Genomic DNA, 19,748 nt, shown 5'->3' with positions numbered 1-19,748 from the left:
TACATACATAATATTGCCCCCTACCTACATCACTGCTCTTTTAACTATAGTAGTCTAGCTAGATGTTATTTGTTCCTCCATATATTTGGTTACTGACAGCACAAAAAGTCTTATCAGTTTCTATGATTACTGACTGAAGTATTGGTTTAGGCTGCAGTCCTGTACATACTTGAAAATAAGTCCATTGCAGACTCTAATTTGGAGAGCCAGGTTTGATTCCCCACTCCTTCACATCCAGCTGTGTGACCTTGGGCTATTCACAGTTCTCTTAATCTCTCAGCCTCCCCTACCTCTCGGTGTCTGTTGTGTGGAGAGGAAGGGAAAGCAATCATCAACTGCTTTGAGACTCCTTCAGATAGCAAAAAGCAGGGTACAACATAACAGTTCTTCTGCTTTGCTGTGAAATGGAACTAGGCTGTAACTCTCACAGAGTGGGGCTGTGTTTGGATGCATGGCATGGTCCTCAGGCATTTTAAAACTTTCGTTTAGTCACACACATTGTCAAAGCAGTTTATAAATAATGCAAAATAACAAAACAAAGTATATATATATATATGTACATAAAAAGACAGTTGTGTGCCCTGTCAAAACATGAGTTAATATTTTAAAATCTTGCCTTCTGAGGCAGAGAGTATATAACTGACCCAATAAACTTGCTAGCCCCCATTCATCTATGAGCTATTCCCTTCACCAATTTAGAACCTGATTAAAAGATCATATTGTCTACTAAATAGACCGAGAGAGATCAACAAATCAAGCTGAATTAATGAAATACAAGGTTAGGAAGATGGGAAATGGATGGAGAACCACATCCAAAGAGTAGTTGTCCGTGACATTTCATCTCTTTGGAGAAAGGTGTCCACTGGCAGTGAAGATGATCAGGGACATGCAGACCAAGCTCTACAAGGAAAGGCTGAGGCACTTGGGCATGTTCAGTCTGGAGGAGTTTGAGGGATGTGATTGTTCTCTAAGTATTTGAAAGACTGCCATTTAGAGAAGAGCATAGGGTAGGTCTCATAATAATTAGGGCAGGAAGGTACTGGCTGGATATTAGGACCATTTTTTTAACAGAAAGTGTAGTTCAACAGTTGAATCAGCTGGCTAGGGAGGTGGCAAGTTCCCTTCACTGACAGTCTTCAAGCAGTGGCTGGACAGATACTTATCCTGGATGCTTTAGGCTGATCCTGCATTGATCAGGATCATTGATCATTGATCAGGGGGTTGGATTAGATGGCTTGTATGGCCCCTTCCATCTCAATGTTTCTGTGAGTCTGTTGCTCTCAAACTGGCAAAGCTGTAACAATTATTCAAATAGAATGACATTATTACCTGGCCTTTTTTCTGATAGGGGAAAAGAGGAGAATTCCAACCAAGTTTATACTAATAAACTGGAGGTCATCAAGTGTTTAACTCACTCACTCGTGCATGTGTGTGTGTGCGCGCTACCTTTGCTGTCCAGAGCAGCTGGAATATATAAGCATTATGGGTATGTTTGGGGAGTCAACAGCAGACCACAGTGGGCAGATCACTTTTCAGCACTGAGGCCTAAGAAAGGTAGAGGGACTAAAGAATCAAAACTAGTCTTAGTCTGGCTAGAATTCTGTCTCTATTAAATTCTTTAAGATAGCTAATAGTTTGAACAGAAAAAGGGACTACATCAAACTCTTTTTATTGATATTTATCAGATTCAGATTTAAAATCTAAAATTGTTTATTATGTAGAATTTTTAAATTGTAACGTATCTTTCGGTGGTTGAAGGAAAATGCTGTTGGAGTCTGGAGTCTGTAACTGTAAATTAATTAAATGAATTTTAATCCTCAAACATAACTTTGTGGGATGGGAGAAATCTGTAGACTACCATTAGGTTCTTGGAGGAATATAATAGATTTTAAACAAAACTTCGATTTTTCTGTTGCCCTTTGATATCCTGCCATTAAAACAAGAAAGAATATAATTCTGTAGTAATAAATAGATTTTTAAAATATAGTCTTAATTCCATTTAATTAATATTGTACATGTGTCAACTCCTTTTGCTGAAGAGGTTGCAGATTAGTAATCCGATTTTAAATATTGTTTTGATTAACTACAATGATGAGATTTAAAAGTTCAGGATATATACATGGAAGCTTTAGAGCAATTTGTTCATATAGTACACAGTAATATAATCAGTGGGATTAGTTGTAGGAGTTTAAGAATGAATAAAAGCTGCCCTCCTATGCCAGTGATGTTTCAAGATTTACTGTAAAGCAGAGTAGTTAATATATTGTGAACAGCCATATGTTAATAATCTTTCATTGCTCTCTTCCTTAATAGCAGACTCATAGGCTTTACCATGTGGGCTGTAGAACACTGAACTCTTGATCTGACATCATGAAAAGAGAAATTGATCCAAATCATTCTCAAATGGGTAGTGCTAGCACCTGTTGTCAGGACCAATATGCATCCATTTTATTAGCATCACTCCTGACCATTTTGGTTTGCACTTGGACAGACTTCCTTTGCTAGACCAAGAATGGTCTGCCAGATTTTATAGAAAATCTGGGCAAAAATGGAGGATGGCTGGTCAAAGAAATGTGAGGAATGGGATTAGCCACTCAGCATGTCTGAATCTGAGGTCCCTGAGACAATGACTGGCTCTTCAAGGAAAGAGTTGAGGCAAACAGGCCTCATCGGAGTCAGATTAAGACATTTGGGGATCCAAAGACCTGAAAAGATTCTGGTGCCTCTCTCCCTCCCTCTCTCCCTCTTTCTCTATATGTGTGTGTGTGTGTGTATGTATTTATATATATACTAGACTGTAAAGTACTTTTTTTTTTGAAATGACACAAAACAAGGGCGTGGAAATTAAATTCCACATGCGTGTGGAAATTAAAATAGGATATTTCTAGATTTTCTTGACTGCAAAACTCTTGGTGTAGCTTTGTGCAGTGGTTAAGAGTGCGGACTTCTAATCTGGTGAGCTGGGTTTGATTCCCCACTCCTCCACATGCAGCCATCTAAGTGACCTTGGGCTTGCCACAGCACTGATAAAGCTGTTCTGATCGAGCAGTAATATCAGGGCTCTCTGAGCCTACCTCACCGGGTGTCTATTGTGGGGAAGAAGAAGAAGACTTGGTTCTTATACGCCGCTTTTCTCTACCCAAAGGAGTCTCAAAGTGGCTTGCAATCACCTTCCCTTTCCTCTCATCTCAACAGGAGAGGAAAGGGAAAGCAAGCTCTTTGAGACTCCTTCTGGTAGAGGAGTCTCCATCTCCGACACGGCAAGGCTCTTCCCAGGGCTGGGAGAAGGCCGATCCCCACCCACCCACCCGGCCGAGACTCACCGCCTTCTCCTGGCCCCACCCACCCGGCCGAGACTCGCCGCCTTCTCCCGGCCCTGGGAAGAGCCTCGCCGTGGAGAGGCTCTTCCCGGGGGCCGGGAGAAGGCCGAGCCCCCACCCACCCGGCCGAGACTTGCGGGCTTCTCCCGGCTGCGGAAAGAGCCTTGCCATGGTGAGGCTCTTTCTGCAGCTGGGAGAAGGCCGAGCCCTCCCCCCCGGGCGCGACTCGCAGCCTTCTCCCGGCCCCGGGAAGAGCCTCGCCGCGTCTCTGACATGGCGAGGCTCTTCCCGGGGCCGGGAGAAGGCCAGATCCCCACGCACCTGCCTACCCGAGCGAGACTGGCGTCCTTCTCCGGGCCGCAGAGTGCTCCTCGGAGGATTGGCCACTTGGCCCTGGATTGCCACTCGGAGGGGTGAATCAGGAGCCGCAAAGCCCTTCCGAGTTTTTACCCCGGACAGGGCCCGCCCTAACTCCTCCTCACTTGCCCTTACTCTTTTATTCCTCCCGCTCCTCCGGAGCGGGGGGGGGGGGTTAAAGATACTAGCAAGAAAGCCCATTGCAAGCAGGAATGAAGTAGGCACTAGGACCCAGGGGACACCGGGAGGTGCAGATCTGTGTGTGTCTCTCTCCCTCTTGCTGCAGCAGAAGGGATAGCAGGTAATTAGGGCTCGTTCTTAGGAGAGAAGGAGGTCTCGTGTGCAGTTTGGGGCAGCTCTCTCTGTCTATCTCTCTCTCCGTCACAGCAGGGGCAGCTCTCTCTGTATCTCTGTCAGCAGTTTGGGGCAGCTCTCTCTATGTCTCTCTTTGCCTCCCTCACAGCAGGAGCGACAGGAGGGAATGAGGGCTTGTGTTCTGTCTGACAGGGCTTTGTGTCTCTCTCTCTGTCTCTGGCATGTCTGAGAGGAATGTGGCTAGCATCCAGGGAGGGAGGGCAGGAGCTGTAGGAGCAGGGCTGATTGGCCCTATACCAACTTGGACAGCCGGACACGTTCCACCCCCAGGCTGTTTCACAAATATATAGAGGAACCATGGATAAGGATGATTTTATTGGGAAAAAATGTGAATTTTTAACATGTACCCCACCCTAAGCCTATGCAGGGAAGGGCAATTTATAAGTCCAATATTATATAAAAGTAAATAAATAAAATAAAAAGATTCAGTGCTGTTTCTAGGGCATTGTCGTCATTTCTGATTTGCTTCTGGGACTGGGAGCCTTTGTGTACAACAATGTATTTTATGATGTCTTCAAATTCTGGAAATCATTCCTCAAGTCTGTCCATCAACTGTTAATGTCTAACAGAGGTCTGTGTGTTTTGAAAACCGACATCACTGCAGTCATTTAAAAGAAAGAAAATAAATGTACATAGACCTCAGAAGAAGCTTATACATAAAATATGAATCATACTTCCAACAACATACTGAAAGATCCAAAGTCTCCTCTTGGTGGAATCTCCCCCAGGGCCAATTGCTGCTCTTGCTCAGGATTCCACACACCCCTCCTCCCTTCCCTTCAAGCCTGCTGTAAAGGAAGGCTCTAACAGCACCTGACTGAGGGGAGGTGTTTCCTAGAGCAAGGCAGGGGAGTCTGAGGGCATGGATGTGCTTTCCTTTTGATGGGGGAATGCTTTCCCATTCTGCCTAACTGCTAGCTGACAGGGAGGCCACAGCAAAGCCCCTTCTCATAATACTACTGTGGCCAGCCTCACTGCTGGAGGGAAGATGCAGCCAAGCCATGCATGTCCCTTCTCCGCAACTCCCTGAACATTTGAAGCCTACTGTGCAAGGTTGTTGTACAGATGAAACTGGCTGCTGTTGCAGAGGTTCTTTTGCCTCCTGTTTCCTCTCCACAACAACCTGCATGGAAGGCCTTAAATATTTCTTCTGCCCAACGACCCTGTCCACCCTCCAATGCAACTTTTCACCTGGGAAGATAATCTTTATAATTTGAGATGAGATATAACTCCAAGAGCTCTCCAGGCCCCACTTAGAGATTGGCTACTCCTGGGTTGGAAATATTCCTGGAAGTTTGGAGGAGAGCCTTAAAATGCCACAATGCCTCAGAGTCCACCCTCCAAAGTAGCATATATTGTTCCACTGCCCTGCTTATGTAGACATTCATAGCAACTTGATTGAACCACTCCTTAAAAAGATGCCAGAACATCATGATGTAGATCGAGCAAAGAGGCTGCTAAGTGATGAGTCCCCCCAGGTGACAACTCAGCTGGCTAAGTTTTGTGCCACCACCATAAAAATCCAATGCTCTAAAGTAGCATAGTTTTAAGTCCTATTTTATCATCTGTTTTAAATTGTATTACATTAAATGACCATATTCTTTTGGTCTCTTATGTATCAACTTCATATAACTTGGTCTGAATGACTGTAATAAAGTTTGATTGATTGATTGAAGTAGCCATTTTTGCCTGATCATTATAATCTAGAGATGAGCAGTGGTGGGAGAGGCTTGCAGGCTGAGGTTGGGGTGAAGTGGTGCGGGTGTGTCCCACCTGGGCTATGGGCATTGGCCAGCCCTTACCAGCAACTTTGTATTTTGAGGTGCAAACAGAGAGAAAGACCAGCATGATTCCTGCAAGTCTGGAAAGTGCAGGAAGGTCTAAATAAAGAATATTTACCACTTGAAACTTTAAATGGTGAACAAGTAAATGGATGGAGAGACATAGGATCTTTTGTCAAGTTTGGCCTGGTAAATTAAATCAGTATTTGCCAGGAATATCCTATGAAATCAAAGGCATATGGCCCAGAATTTCAAATGAAGTTAGCTTTACAGGAAAGTAGACAGTGAGACTTTGGGGGGAACTAGGTGATCCACTTTCATGAGGCAATGTCTTGGCCTTGCTGACAACAACAGGGACTACAGTTGCCAGCAGGAGGCCTCAGGCTTCAGAAGGGCAGACATCAAGGGGTGTCTGTGGCCACGTGCATCCTTTAGAAGGGATGTATGTGAGAGGAGAGAGCTTTCCCTTCAGCCTAACTGCCTGGAGATGAGCTGTACTTCCAGGGGATCCTGAGACCCCACCTGGAGGCTGGCCTCCCTAAACCTCAGTGGGATACAATGCTACAGAGTCACCCTTCCAAAGCAGTCATTTTTGCCTGGGGAGCTGATCTTTATAGTCTGGAGATGAGCAATAATTTCAGGAGATCTCCAGGCCCCACCTGGAGGTTGATTGTCCCTGGTCTGGAAATATTCCTTGAGGTATGGAAGTGGGGCCTCAAAAGTGTTTAATGCCTCCGTAGCCACCTAAACAGCCACATGGCACCCCCTGACCTATTTCAGGTCAAGAAAACATTGCAGACAGGAGGTAAGGTTGTTAGATTGGTATAGGTTCATGTTCTGGAATTCCACACTACCTAGGTGTGCATAAACCTGACTAGGGTCAAGACTGCTGTGCACAGAGAGACCTCCTCTTAGAGTTGCCAGCTTCCAAGTGAGGCACTAAACCCATACCAAACCATGAGACAGCACCCACTGTATTACAGAATGCAACAGACTTTACTACTAGTTTATCAATATAAAGCATACATTTATTGTAACACAACAGAGTCTGAATTTTTTTTTGCATTATTTTAATTATGTTTAGGTAGGCATAAGTTATGAAAACAGGAAAAAATGGAAGTGTGTAGTGGACTGTAAAGTATTCAAAGGTTCTGTTTCCCAATGATCACTACTTTAACTCAGCCCCGATCAAAAATAGTAGCCAGCTTGGTGTAGTGGTTAGGAGTGTAGACTTCTAATCTGGCAAGCCAGGTTTGATTCCTCACTCCCCCACATGCAGCCAGCTGGGTGACTTTGGGCTCGCCATGGCACTGATAAAGCTGTTCTGGCCGAGCAGTGATATCAGGGTTCTCTCAGCCTCACCCACCTCACAGGGTATCTGTTGTGGGGAGAGGAAAGGAAAAGCAAATGTAAGCTGCTTGGAGACTCCTTGTGGTAGAGAAAAGTAGCATAAGAACCAATTTCTCCTTTTTCTCATTCCAACTTGCCCAGAATTTTTCCCTCCCCCTGACAAGTTTGCTAAAGTCAATATTTGTGTTCAGTTATTCTCAGTCCAAATGCCAAATTGCACACTATTAGCAAACTGTCTGAATGCAGGCAGCAGACACATCAGTTCTGGAGGAGGGCAGAAGCAGCAGCATCCATGCAGAGCAAGGGTTGAAGAGGTACATAACTGGCTTCCTTGCAGTGTGTATGGAAAAGCAGGGCAGTGGTGTCTTCCACATATTGGGGGGGGGCATAACCCTAGGGTGCCAAAAGCCCTTGGGCCAACCCTGCCTGCCTCCTATCATTGTATTATGATCAGACCCAGCCTCCCACTCCCTTTGACTGCATTGTCTGCCTGGCCCAATTGCTAAGAAACTCCTTGGAATCCCCTCTATAGCTGTGTCAGTTGGAGGACTGTGGCCAGACTATGCCAGACTATTTCCCAGTAAGTAATTCTCTTCCACATCTGTTTGACCATCTCTCAATATCCCCTCAGGTACACACTGCCCCATAGGGGAAGTACTGTGCGGATTCCAAAACTGAGTACCGATTCTGATAGGTTACATGGTAGTTTGTGTTGAAATGGACTGAAATATAATTCTGACTGTTTGACTGCAATCTTGGTTCTCTTTGATCTGATTATTCCTATTAATTACAGCCTCTGTTTTCCTGCTTTGAAATTCTGTAACTTTCCATTTCAATGCCAAACGTCTGGGCACACAGTATTAATTCCTCTCCATCTCAGCTTGGAGCTAAGTCCTCGTCACCTGGACTACAGAATGTACATATATTGGTCTGAGCACATTTGGTAACACCCTAGCTGTAAACATATATGCATACTTAGGATCCTAGATCCTGTACAAGTCCCATTCAACTAAATGAGAAAAGAAACATATAAGTTGGGTTTTTTGTTTGTTTTTGTTTTGCTAACTTCCAAATCACCAATCACAACTGCCCAAGAAGCCAGGGTGTCTTTAACAAAATGTATCCCAGCATAAGTTTTTATGAGTCAAAGTTCATTTCTTCAGATGCCTGAGACTGTCAAGAAGGAGTGAGCTCTGATCCATGGACACTTATGCTGGAATAAATGTTTGTCTTTAAGGCGTTACTAAATGCCTGTTTAATTTTGCTTCAGCAAACAAACACACCTACCCTGCTGGAACTGAAAACTGCTTTCCTCAGATGATCCTTCAGACCTAAATTCATCCTCTGCAATTTTAGGATGTTGCTTACTGCAGAGAAGGCAGATATCTCATGTGAGTCCAGCATTCCCCTTTAAAGCTTAGTTTTGATTAAATAGACATGAAAGGAATTACATCCAACCCCCAAAGTCTTGTATGACATTGGACTGTGTTCTTCGTTCTGGGGACATAGAGAGCTGGTGTAGTGTAATTGACAAATGGTTTCACTCAGACTAAGGAATCCTGGGTTTAAATTTACACAGCCACACAGAGACACATACATCATAACATCAGTCATGAAGGTCATTGCCTGGCCTTAGGGAAGTCACTTCCTCCCTGCTGAACTTTATCAAACAGGCTTGTTGTGACAATGTAATGGGGGAAATCTGTTATAGATACCCTGTTGCATGGAGAGAGACATTCCCATTTTTGATCTGATTAGCATCTAATTGTGGTGCTTACAGAACATTTAATAGCCAGTAGTAGTATAGCCCCAAAAGACTGGCATATATTTTATATAAGACCATTATTTTACAGCATATTAAATCTAAAAAATATTCTAAATGTTTATATTCTCATATTTCTGTGGGCGCACTTTCGTTGCAAGTATTGTAAATAGTATTCTGGATATTATTAAATCTCAATTGGAATAGAGGAAAGAAGTTCACCAACTTCACGCATTTCAAACTTCACAAAGTTTAAAAATCAAGTAGGCGGGTACTGGGAAATGTGTTTAGAAAGAGTGGGGTAGCATCCCCTAGTGGACCGTAAGTAGAAAGCAGACTTAAAACTTTGGCTGAAAGCAATAGGTAGGTAATAAGCAATTTTTATAATCAAATTGAAGATTTCCGTACATCCCACCCCATGTTTATGTATCATTAAGTGTTATTAGAGATCAGCCACTGTTCCTAGAGTTTCTGTCCAGTATATATTTTTGGATAGTGCCTGATAAGAATTATTAAACGATATATAAAGACATGGCAAAATGGAGGAAAATCTTTTATTATAAAAATTGCATATATCTCTCTATATATTTATAAGCTGACTATAAAATAGTCAGCGGAAACATAGCACTGGTATATGCATGCTGGGTATATGCATGCTGTGACTTCAGTGTGGCTTCCTAGTTATTTAGATTGAGAATCCCAAAGTGCTGTATAGATGTATACTGATGGCATTGCACATGGTGAATCAGAGCAGATTTGCTATTTGCCATCTATCACGGCAGATTATTTCTCTCTACGTGTTCTTGTGTAGGTATAGATTCATGGAAAAAATACGTTTGTCCAGAGCTCCTGCTGACCAACCAGGTTAAGAGACACTCTCACGTCCAACGCCCATCCTCACCACATCCAGCCGTGGTGGCTTCCCTGTTCGTTTAAACTCCTGTTTGTTGCGGGATGGACCAATTTATAACTCTGTAGGACATGCAGCAAAGAGGCGGCATTTCCGTGTTTCCCTGCCTAGTTCCTAGCTCATCCGCACCCTTGAGTTCTGGGGAAGTCGCTATGCGTCTTTACAGACTCTGCCCACCCCCACCCTCTTCGTCCCGGGCCTCCGCGTCCCTGCTGACAGCCCTGCCGCCGAAACCCAGCCTTTCCCACGGACAACCCGGGCTAGGACCCCTCCGCGACCCCCTGCAAGCCACAGCCTCGTCCCGCACCGTCGCACAAACGCCATCGTCATGAGCCGCTGTCCGGCCCGCACGAGAAGCAAGCGGAAGGACGAGCCGAAGGCGTCTTTTTCAGCTCCTAAAATTCAAAGCGGCGTGGGCGGTACTTCCGCCTTCCTCAAAAGCCACCCACTCCCCGGACTAGTCCTGCGAGTCCCCCCAGGGGGCTGCGAGCCGAAGCAGCTTTGTTTAGACATAACAACCCCCCCCCCCCCCCCGTTGCATTGAGCTTTCAGATCCAAACCGTCTGGGGCTCAAGTGGTTTGGGGGAAAGTTCCTACCCGAAAAGCTGCCATTCCACAAGCCACTTCTTTCACACAGGAAAGCTAGTTTTCTTTCCAGTCCGCGTCGCTGCTTCTCCGACCGGGGGGGGGGATCTGTCATCGGGGGACGGCTGGCTCGTGGCCTGAATGGAGGCTCTTTTGCAATGCGTAACACTCCGATCTCCTGGCAAGGATCGGTATACGATTTCAGGCTGCGTTTCGGCAATTGGCGGCCCCTTCCCCTCTCTTTGGCGAGCGCTGTACATTTGGAAATCCTCTGTGATGCAGATTTGCTGGCTGGCTGAATGTATACGCACAAAACGCACACAACACACACCCACAGACCCAACAACGCGTTTATACGCGAAAAAAAACTACTCAATCCGGAATTGTAATGTATCGCTATCAGATGCTGGGATCCGCATGAGTTAACTCGGAATTCTAGGAATTTAAACGGGTTTGATTCGAGAGCCTCCGCTTGGTGAACCGGTTTGGCTCCAACTTCTGTTTTTCCTTTTAATCTGGCATTGGGGGGGGGGGAGCCTATAAGACCAATGGATGGCATCGGGGAAAGACTCTTCCAGGACAGGCTGCATAAGTGCCCAGCCTTCTGATCGCGGAAACGACGTGAAAATTGGCGGTGGGCAGGAGGAGAGAGCCCCTCCTGAAAATGTATCTCGAATTCTTCGCATTATTTTTTTACTTTTTTTTGGGGGGGGGGCGTCCAAAACGCTCGCAGTTTGACCAGAATGATGGCAGGGCATACGATATCCCATCACGTAAAGCCATTAACTAGAAGTGTAGACCTGCCGCGCTTTCATCTCTTTTAATAATCGGGCGGGGCTGAGGACGGCACATGTTGACCGAGCCCTCCTCAAATCACAACCGATTAAAGGGGTAGGGGGGTGTATGGAGAGATGAAAAAACACGAAACACTTTAGAGGCGTCCTCCTGTTTCAACCGAAGTGCCTTGCTGGCTTCTGCTATTGAAAGAACAGTGCTTAAGGTTGCGCACGGGACGCCTCTCCTCGGTTCCGCTCCTCTGCGGGCTTTGAGATGACGTGTCCTGACGAGTAAGGCAGAAATTCCAAAATGACCGAAATGGGAATCGATTTTAAGAACAGAGTACTATAACTCCGCGAGTCCCATCGGCCCCTATGCAGATATAGATATGATTTTAAAGCATCCAATAGGTCACTCTCCTTATTTCTAATTTCTATCTTTTTTACAAACAGAAGAAACCGAAATTAAACAAAATAATTCACAAATGCGATTCGTCCATTGGGAAAATCCACCGGCGGACCTTTTCAAACGAAAACAACCAACCCCAGTGCTACTGATATATTTAAGAAAGAACTATTCCCTTCAAACGACTCCACAAACGGTTCAAGTTATTTAAGCATAGCAACAGATTATGATTTTTTTTAAATCAGTGATTCCTAGCGCTTGCTACATTTGCAGTTCACAAAAGATATTTCCCTGAAATAAAAGTTTGATGAATAGAAAGCTGAATACATCTTCAGAAAATAATAAAATCGAACAGGAGCAAAAAATAACGTTAGTGTGGAAAAGACCTCCTAACGATGGATAGCCGCGTGTATTCATTCCGCAAGTGATTCAAGCAGTCTCGGGGGGGGGGGGGCGACACCCCAGCAGCACTTTGACACGCATTAAAATGCTGCAAGGATCCACCTCAGGGGGAGTATCAGGAGAGCTCACGCCGAAAAGACAAACGGAAGATACTCCCCCCCCCCCGGGTGACGCTCCTGCTCTGGCTGCAGTTTGACATTAGCGGAACTTTCCGGCCACTTCTGCCCACCCCCCTCGGGGGTCTTTAGCCGCTACCCAATCGGGAGAGAGCTGCTCTCTCTTCCCTCCCCCTCCCCCCTCCGAGACCCCAGGCCTGGGCTCCGCGGGGCCGAGGGGATAGGCCGGCAGGTGGAGAAGAGGTGGCCGTGGAAAACTGCCCTCCCTCCCTGCCTGCCGTCCCGAATATATAGAGGCCCGAGGATGGCATCGGGGAAGGGGCCTTTCTCCTCCAGGGCAGGCTGGCCTGGCCGGGGCTAGAGGCACAGCGGGACGATGCAGCCGCCTGCGGGGCTGTGACTGCAAGCGAGCGCCTCTCTCCAGCCTCCCCAATTCCATGTGCCGAGGGGCTCGCTGACTTTGGCCGCGGGGGGTGGTGGGGGAGAGGCGCTGCCCTTGCAGTGGGGAGGGGGACCTGTCGAGCCCGTCGAGGCCTCTTCCCTTCGGCCGCCCCATGGACGTGCTGGGCCACATGGAGATCCCCGAGGGCTCCCTCTGCTCCCTGTCGGCCGCCGATGACTTCTACGACGACCCCTGCTTCAACACGACCGACATGCACTTCTTCGAGGACCTGGACCCGCGGCTGGTGCACGTGGGGGGCCTGCTGAAGGCCGATGAGCACGGCCACCACCACGGCCACGAGGACGAGCACATCCGGGCGCCCAGCGGGCACCACCAGGCCGGCCGCTGCCTTCTGTGGGCGTGCAAGGCCTGCAAGAGGAAGACCACCAACGCCGACCGCCGCAAGGCAGCCACCATGCGCGAGCGGCGGCGGCTCAGCAAGGTCAACGAGGCCTTCGAGACGCTCAAGCGCTGCACCTCCACCAACCCCAACCAGCGCCTGCCCAAGGTGGAGATCCTGCGCAACGCCATCCGCTACATCGAGAGCCTCCAGGCGCTGCTGCGGGAGCAGGAGGACGCCTACTACCCCGTGCTGGAGCACTACAGCGGCGAGTCCGACGCCTCCAGCCCCCGCTCCAATTGCTCCGACGGCATGGTGAGTCTGAGCAGAGGCGCCGGCGGGCAGCCGCTCCGCACCCTGTGCGGGTGGTGGGCAGGCGGGAGGGCGGTGTCCATAGGGGACAATCACGGTTGCCTGGAAGACCACACCCGTTCCCGCCAGCCTCGCACGTGTTGAAATGCTCAGGACAGTATTTTCCTTGCATCTGATCCCCGCAAGGAGACGGGGAAGACCTCCTTTTCGGCCTCAGAGCCTCGTTTCAAGGGTCAGGAACCAGCCCGTGGCCTTGTGCTAGATGCTGTTCTCTCACCTCGGAGACATTGAATTCCGCGATGTCATTTCTTAGTAGGCTTTAGCCCTTAAAACTTAAAAGTCCAGTGCATTTCGCTAGTTGTGACACTGTTTAGGACCCTGCTGTAAATCTGCCATCCGTGCCACCCCTGTAGGGCTTGATTTGTGTGGATACACATACAGTTATACTTCAAGGAGCTTGCAGCACCAAGGAGGAAAGGATAGGGGAGAGGATAGCTTTCTTCTTAAGCCAAGGAGGACTGGGACTGCTCCTTTGTGTCTCCTGAGCATAGGGTCTGGAATCCTGTTCTGTCCAGGGCACCGCTCCTGCAGCCTGAGGAATAGGCAGGCTTTTTGGTGCCCTGAGTTCTAGAAAAGGGATTCCCTAATCTGCATTCCTCCTGTGTTGTCCCAAGACATGTGAAAAAGAGGAATTGTTAATTCTCTGTGAAATCTAATTACTTAGAGAAGGGAATGTTCTTGTATTTGTCAGACATGCGTGTTTTCTGAGACAGTGGATGATAGTTCATATTACATCCTGATCTCATTTCTTCCCTCCATTATAGGAATAGAAGCAGTCTAAAATGGATACTCTATTAGCACGTGACTGAAAAAGATTGAAAACCCTGTGTAGGTGGAGGGACAACATAAAATATTTTGTAATATCTTTGGAACTACAGTGGAGTTGTAAGAACTGTAGGATTTTGTTTTTTGGTGATTGACCCTAGTTATCGGTGACATATGGAACAAGGAGGCTTATCCCTGCATTGTGCCTGTCATTGGGAAAGCATTGCCACAAACAATGCCAGCATTAGCTGGAGTGAAGAAAGCCAGAGAAGGACAATGCACGTGTATAAACGAACAATTGGGGGGTAGGGGCTGAAAGAGATGGACAGGAAAGGAGGCATAGGAGATAGGGAGAGAGAATTGAGCCTGTTCCTTGGGAACTGCTGGGGAAGGTATGTGAGTGGTGGACCTCTAGTTTCACTGTGTTCTTTCTCTTGAACGCTTTGGAGTACATTGCCTGATTGATCATGATTGACAAGGGCAATGAAAAAAACAAACCCATTGCAGTTGTTGAAGAGAAAAATAAAAATATTTAATGGTAAAAAAGTAAGGGGTATTATGGCAGAAGAGTTGTCTATCAGCAAATAGGCTGAAGAATCATAAAACCGTTCAGGTTTAATGTTGGGCTTTTCTGCAACAGAATGTGTGAGTGACAGGTACACATGGGATTAAATACCCATGTACACTCACCGAGTTGGTTTAATCTAATGTATTGTTGGATTTTGTTTCCAGCTGGATTACAGTGGACCCCCTTGCAGCTCTCGCAGAAGGAATAGCTACGATAGCAGTTACTACACAGAAACACTAAATGGTATGTATCGGACTTGAGAGAAGTAACATCTGACTCAAGGTTGAGATATTTGTAGCACATGGGATGTACACGTGTGTTACTCATCCATGGATATTTGGAACCATGTTTGATGCTTTCCCAGTAACTGATTTTCAGCTGCTCCCCGACATTCTGGTTCTGAAGTATTTTTAGCCCTCATCAGGCTGTTTTTTACATTAGTTTTAACTGGTCAATTTATAGAAGAAGAGTTGGTTCTTATAAAGTATTGTAACTGTGTAGAGTCCCATCTCAAGCAGGACTCTGGAGAAATGGCCTGAACATACCCTTAATAAATAGATATGTAGATGTGGCCTGGCTTTGTGACTATCATCATCAACTGTTTAGCTCATCACTGTACAGTAAGCAGCTTGGTGTACTGGTTATAAGTGGCAACTTTTATTCTGGTGAGCCAGGTTGATTTCCCACTCCTCCACATGAAGCCAGCTGGATGACCTTGGGCTAGTCACAGTACTGATAGAGCTGTTCTCACAGAGCAGTAATGTCAGGGCTCTCTCAGCCTCACCCACCTCACAGGGTGTCTGTTGTGGGGAGAGGAAAGGGAAGGTGAATTTAAGCCACTCTGAGACTCCTTCTGGTAGGGAAAAGTGGCATAAAAGAACCAACTCTTATTTTTTTAGTAGCATTATTAGTATTTTAACATATGAGTTTTTCCTGGAGCTATACCTGATACTTCGTTCATTAGAAACAGTGATCAAAATATTAAGTAATCAATCTTGGATTTACATTTTAAAGTGATGTAGCCAGTAACTGCTTTCCAAGGCTATGTCCTTAAGCCCTGACCTTAAGTTTCCTGGAGTTGCCGTTCAGGCTTGGGGGGGAAGTGTCCCTTTAATAGAGGTTTCATGCATAGAAATGGGCTGGTGAATCTTTTCATGGCATGGAGGTAACTAACATCATCTGATTAATAACATCTTACTACACCTCTGTTAAAGCAGCAGGACATCTTTTTCTTCAGGCATTTGGCATCCCTAAAGTTTCTGCTGAATCACTTGTGTGAACCATATTTAAGTAATATTTAGATATTTGTTTGTATGTGAACGTTTTGGGGTCTTGTGAAAAACTGCTTCTCCTTGGTATTGCTTCTCAGATTCACTGATCTCCTTGTCCTTAGATGCAAAGCAGGGGAAGAGTTCGGTTGTTTCCAGCCTAGATTGTTTATCAAGCATTGTGGAGAGGATTTCCACGGACACCTGTCCCACCTTACCCCCGGTTGAAAGTGGAACCGAGGGGAGCCCTTGCTCACTACAAGAAGGGGCCAGCCTGAGCGACACTGGAGCCGAAATCCCTTCCCCGACTAGCTGTCCTCAGCTCTCCCAGGACACTACCAGCAATAGTGCCAACAATCCCATCTACCAAGTGCTATAAGCCTGCAGTAGACAACCATTGTGACGCTGACTCAGAGGCGGCCACCAAATCAGCTGAAAGCTGTCTTTGAAGGACTGGGGGAAAAAGACAACACAGTGTTCTTTTAACCACTTTTAAAATGTATCTAATAATTCCTAATTACAAGCTTGTATTACTTTTAAATACACTTATTTATTGGTTATAAACAAAAGTTATTTAATTTGTATAGTTGGTAAAAGTACATGTACCATGAAATGGCCAATGTTTAATCTGTGCTTTGAAAAAAGGGGAATCCTTGTTCTGGAGGGTCAACTTGAGATCCTTTGGGCATGAAGTTCAATGTAGTCTTTTACCACAGCCCTTTCGCCACAGACTGGCAGTTTCAATTCTGTTGACTTCATCAGGAGTTGAGCAGCATAACTGTCCAGGACTGCAGCTCTTCTCCACAATTCCCCTCAAAAACCATATACATCCACATGCATAGAAGGTTGTGGACCATTTTTTAATACTTATTTTGTATACTTGTAAATAAGAGTTGCTTTGAAAGAAAAAAAAAGACTCCCAACAATTTTTAATGTATTTAATGTTGCTTGGTTTGTCGTGCCAAACGTTAACTTTATATATTTATACAATGTGGATTCTGAGAATGTTTGCAACAGTATTCTAAATAAAGATCCTTATTTATAAAACTGCTGAAGTTATTCTGACTTTGGCTACGGAGTCTAGTGTTGCATTCAGCACAGTGTCAGCAAAATGCCTCTCATTTAGCTATGTTGTATGTGTTTAGTTTCTTGTATATTTGAAGTCTGCAACCTTACATATAAGGTAGGTGAGGGAGAAGCATATATGCAGGCGTAGCATATATATTTTGATAGTGGCTAATCAGCTGAAAGAAAAGGTGATCTGTGGATTTTAATTAGAAAATTATCCTGTTTCAAATATATTGGAAAGAGGTATGAAATATTAAGGAAGTATTCAGAAAATATTTCAGAGAATAGCTGGAGGGTTCTGGACTTCAAAATCCACAGAGATTTTGGATGTGGCGGGGGTCATTTCAGTTCTATTTCTCACGTACGATGCTTCATTCCAAAGTTATGGGTGCAGGCAACTAATATCATGACATTTTGAGATTGCTCTCTTTCAAATACAGCAAAGGGTGCTTTCTTTCAAATACAGCAAAGCCACTCAAGCAAGTTTCCTTTCTGCATACCCTCAATGCAATCCTAAACAGAGTTATACCATCCTAAGCCCATTGTGTTTAGAATTGCACTGTTAGCTTAGTGCTGTCATACCCGTCTTACTTAGGGAGCGGCAAACAAAGAATTGCACTAGTTTACGCTGGGGGTGGGGGGTGGGACAGCATATCAAGGGTGTCCCAGTGGTGCCCTAGCATATTTAAATTGACAAAAAAGAAAAATTATATTTGGAATCCCACATTTGGAATTATATTTGGAATTCACGTTTTCTTAAATGTGAATCTGTGGTGCCATTCTGTGTATGAACCAGGCTCTGATGAGATTAAGAAAATTGTTAAAAGCTATAGGGGAAAGAGGATTGATTGATTTACCTACTTTAGCTATGCTCTCCTTTCCTCCCCAACGAGTGAGGGGCATCTGGCCGAGAGAGCGGTGGTGGTCTAAGGACACCCTGGGAGCTTCTCTGGCAGCATGGGGATTCACACCTGGGTCTCCCAGATCCTAGGCCAACCCTTTAAGCTATGTTGGCTCTCGGCAACTGATTATAAAAATGTTTGCCATGATGGTTTGTATGTCTGCCTCCCACCCTATTTATGCCTGTCTGTTTCTCAAGCCCACCCTGTTTCTCTATTCCACACTCTGTTTGGTGGGCTAGACTGAAAAGAATCAAATGTTAAACTTGGACCCTGTGAACACTGAGTGGGGATTGGAACCAAGAGCTTTCCTATGTCCAAGTTAAAACTCTGTTCAGATGGTGTAAAAATTTCATTGATAATACAGTCATAAATACTTTCCCAATGCCAGTCAGGAGCTTTTTTCCATAAATTACATATTCCATTGCTGTGTCTATCCTTATTATTTACTCCCCTCCCCAACTACATGGATTGGTCAGGCAACCACATATCTGCTTGGCTGGGAACAGAACTCACACATTTCTCATTGGGACAAATTCATACTTTCCTTTAGGGAGATGATCTGCCTACAGCATAAAGTGCAGAAAAATCTGGAGTTGACACTTGGATTGTAACTACATTGTTTCCCATTTTATTCCAAAGTCTTCCAAAAGCAACAGAATAACAGTTCCACAGCTCTGAGTCAGAATATTTGTGTTTGACAATGAACAGCCTTCTACAAGTATTCCTGGATATTGAATTTCAGTGATTTATTTTAGCAACTAAGTTTCCACAGGCTGGTTCTAATGTTACAACAGAGAACATACCCTTATCACATCCCAAAATAGGTCCTAAGTTAAAATACATACACACAGCTTCATATATATTTGCACAGACAGAAACAGCATGTCTAATATCACATATGAAATCTAGGGAGACAGCTTGTTTTATCCATTATTTGAACCATGCATTTGCGAGATGATGTACTTTCATCCACCCTTCAAAAATGAATTGTACCCGCAATGCAAGACAGCACAGAAAATATCATTTACATATTACCCTGTCTCAAATAACTGATTGATGGTATTGAGAATAGAGGTTTTCAAGCTTTTTAATGTCAGGGACCACTTATCTAGTCCATTGGAATTTTAAGTTCAACCCCTGGGCTTCAAGCTATAATAATCACTTATTAGATTCCGCCTCTGCTTCGTATTCTTCCCTCACCGTTCTGGTATTGCTTCCTTTGTACATCTTTGTGCTCTGATGCATTCTTTCTCCTGCCCGCCTCCCACTGTCAATGTTTCCCACCTTGTTTGCCCTTCCTTGTGCCTGGCACTGCTTAGCTTTATCCAGGCCGTTGCTCTTACAGCCGGTCTCTTCACAGCCTACCTTACAACTGTAGATACTTACCTTTAGTGGCTATAGACCTCTCATTTACCAGCTCAGGGTGAAAAATTGCCAGCTCCCCCACCCCCAACTGCCAGCTGCTAAAATGTAGAATGGCTGAAGAAAAAGGCCGCTACCTAGTTATGCTCTAAGAATTTCTAGTCTTTATGGTAAAGACCTAGAGTGTCATCAGGAAGTGACATCACATCTCTTCAAAATCCAGCATCCCCAGGTATTCCCCCCACCCCAGTCTCCCAGCATTCACCAAGTCAGTGCTAGAAGCCTTAAGTGGCAGGGATGTCATACACTATCATTGTTGGCCAGGACCAGGGCAAGTCCCTGAGGGCCAGCAGTGTTCACTGAATCACTGATTTAGAGAATCTGTGCATACAACTTTGGTTGTTGGATTAGGCAAGGGAATATACAGCAGTCATGTTCATGGCTCAGGGCAAGCTATACTTTATTTATGTTCCTTTGGAGCATTTATGTTCTAATTCCACAGAATCATAGAATTATAGAGT

At 45.3% G+C, this 19,748-nt stretch overlaps 1 protein-coding gene and 1 long non-coding RNA gene across 5 annotated transcripts in view; one reads left to right on the top strand and one right to left on the bottom strand.

Moving 5' to 3' along the window:
- Positions 1–10,844, bottom strand: part of LOC143829957 (uncharacterized) — a 151,999-nt gene extending 141,155 nt beyond the window's left edge. For all 3 annotated transcript variants that reach the window (XR_013228295.1, XR_013228296.1, XR_013228297.1), the window contains exon 1: positions 10,453–10,844. This is a non-coding gene — a long non-coding RNA (uncharacterized LOC143829957). The remainder of the gene's footprint in view (positions 1–10,452) is intronic.
- A 1,497-nt stretch (positions 10,845–12,341) lies between these two features.
- MYOD1 (myogenic differentiation 1) lies at positions 12,342–16,942 on the top strand. Of its 2 annotated transcripts, none has more exons than XM_077321598.1 (3): positions 12,342–13,237; positions 14,792–14,870; positions 15,997–16,942. In XM_077321598.1, the coding sequence occupies exons 1-3, from the start codon at positions 12,695–12,697 to the stop codon at positions 16,272–16,274; spliced, it is 900 nt and encodes a 299-aa protein (XP_077177713.1). In that variant the 5' UTR covers positions 12,342–12,694; the 3' UTR covers positions 16,275–16,942. The 2 variants fall into 2 exon arrangements, with proteins under 2 accessions (XP_077177713.1, XP_077177714.1); XM_077321599.1 differs by having other exon boundaries at positions 12,353–13,237; positions 16,021–16,942.
- The last annotated feature ends 2,806 nt before the right edge of the window (positions 16,943–19,748 follow it).

This window comes from Paroedura picta, chromosome 2, assembly GCF_049243985.1.
Source record: "Paroedura picta isolate Pp20150507F chromosome 2, Ppicta_v3.0, whole genome shotgun sequence".
Taxonomy (NCBI): Eukaryota; Metazoa; Chordata; class Lepidosauria; order Squamata; family Gekkonidae; genus Paroedura; species Paroedura picta.
Note: the sequence above shows the minus strand (reverse complement) of the source record. Positions and strands in the feature narration are given on the sequence as shown.

Bases quoted from the DNA above. Each gene is read 5' to 3' on its own strand.
- MYOD1 (XM_077321598.1), top strand. From the start codon at position 12,695: ATGGACGTGCTGGGCCACATGGAGATCCCCGAGGGCTCCCTCTGCTCC. The intron at 13,238-14,791 runs GTGAGTCTGAGC...TTTTGTTTCCAG, and splicing joins CCAATTGCTCCGACGGCATG to CTGGATTACAGTGGACCCCC. The intron at 14,871-15,996 runs GTATGTATCGGA...ATTGCTTCTCAG, and splicing joins CTACACAGAAACACTAAATG to ATTCACTGATCTCCTTGTCC.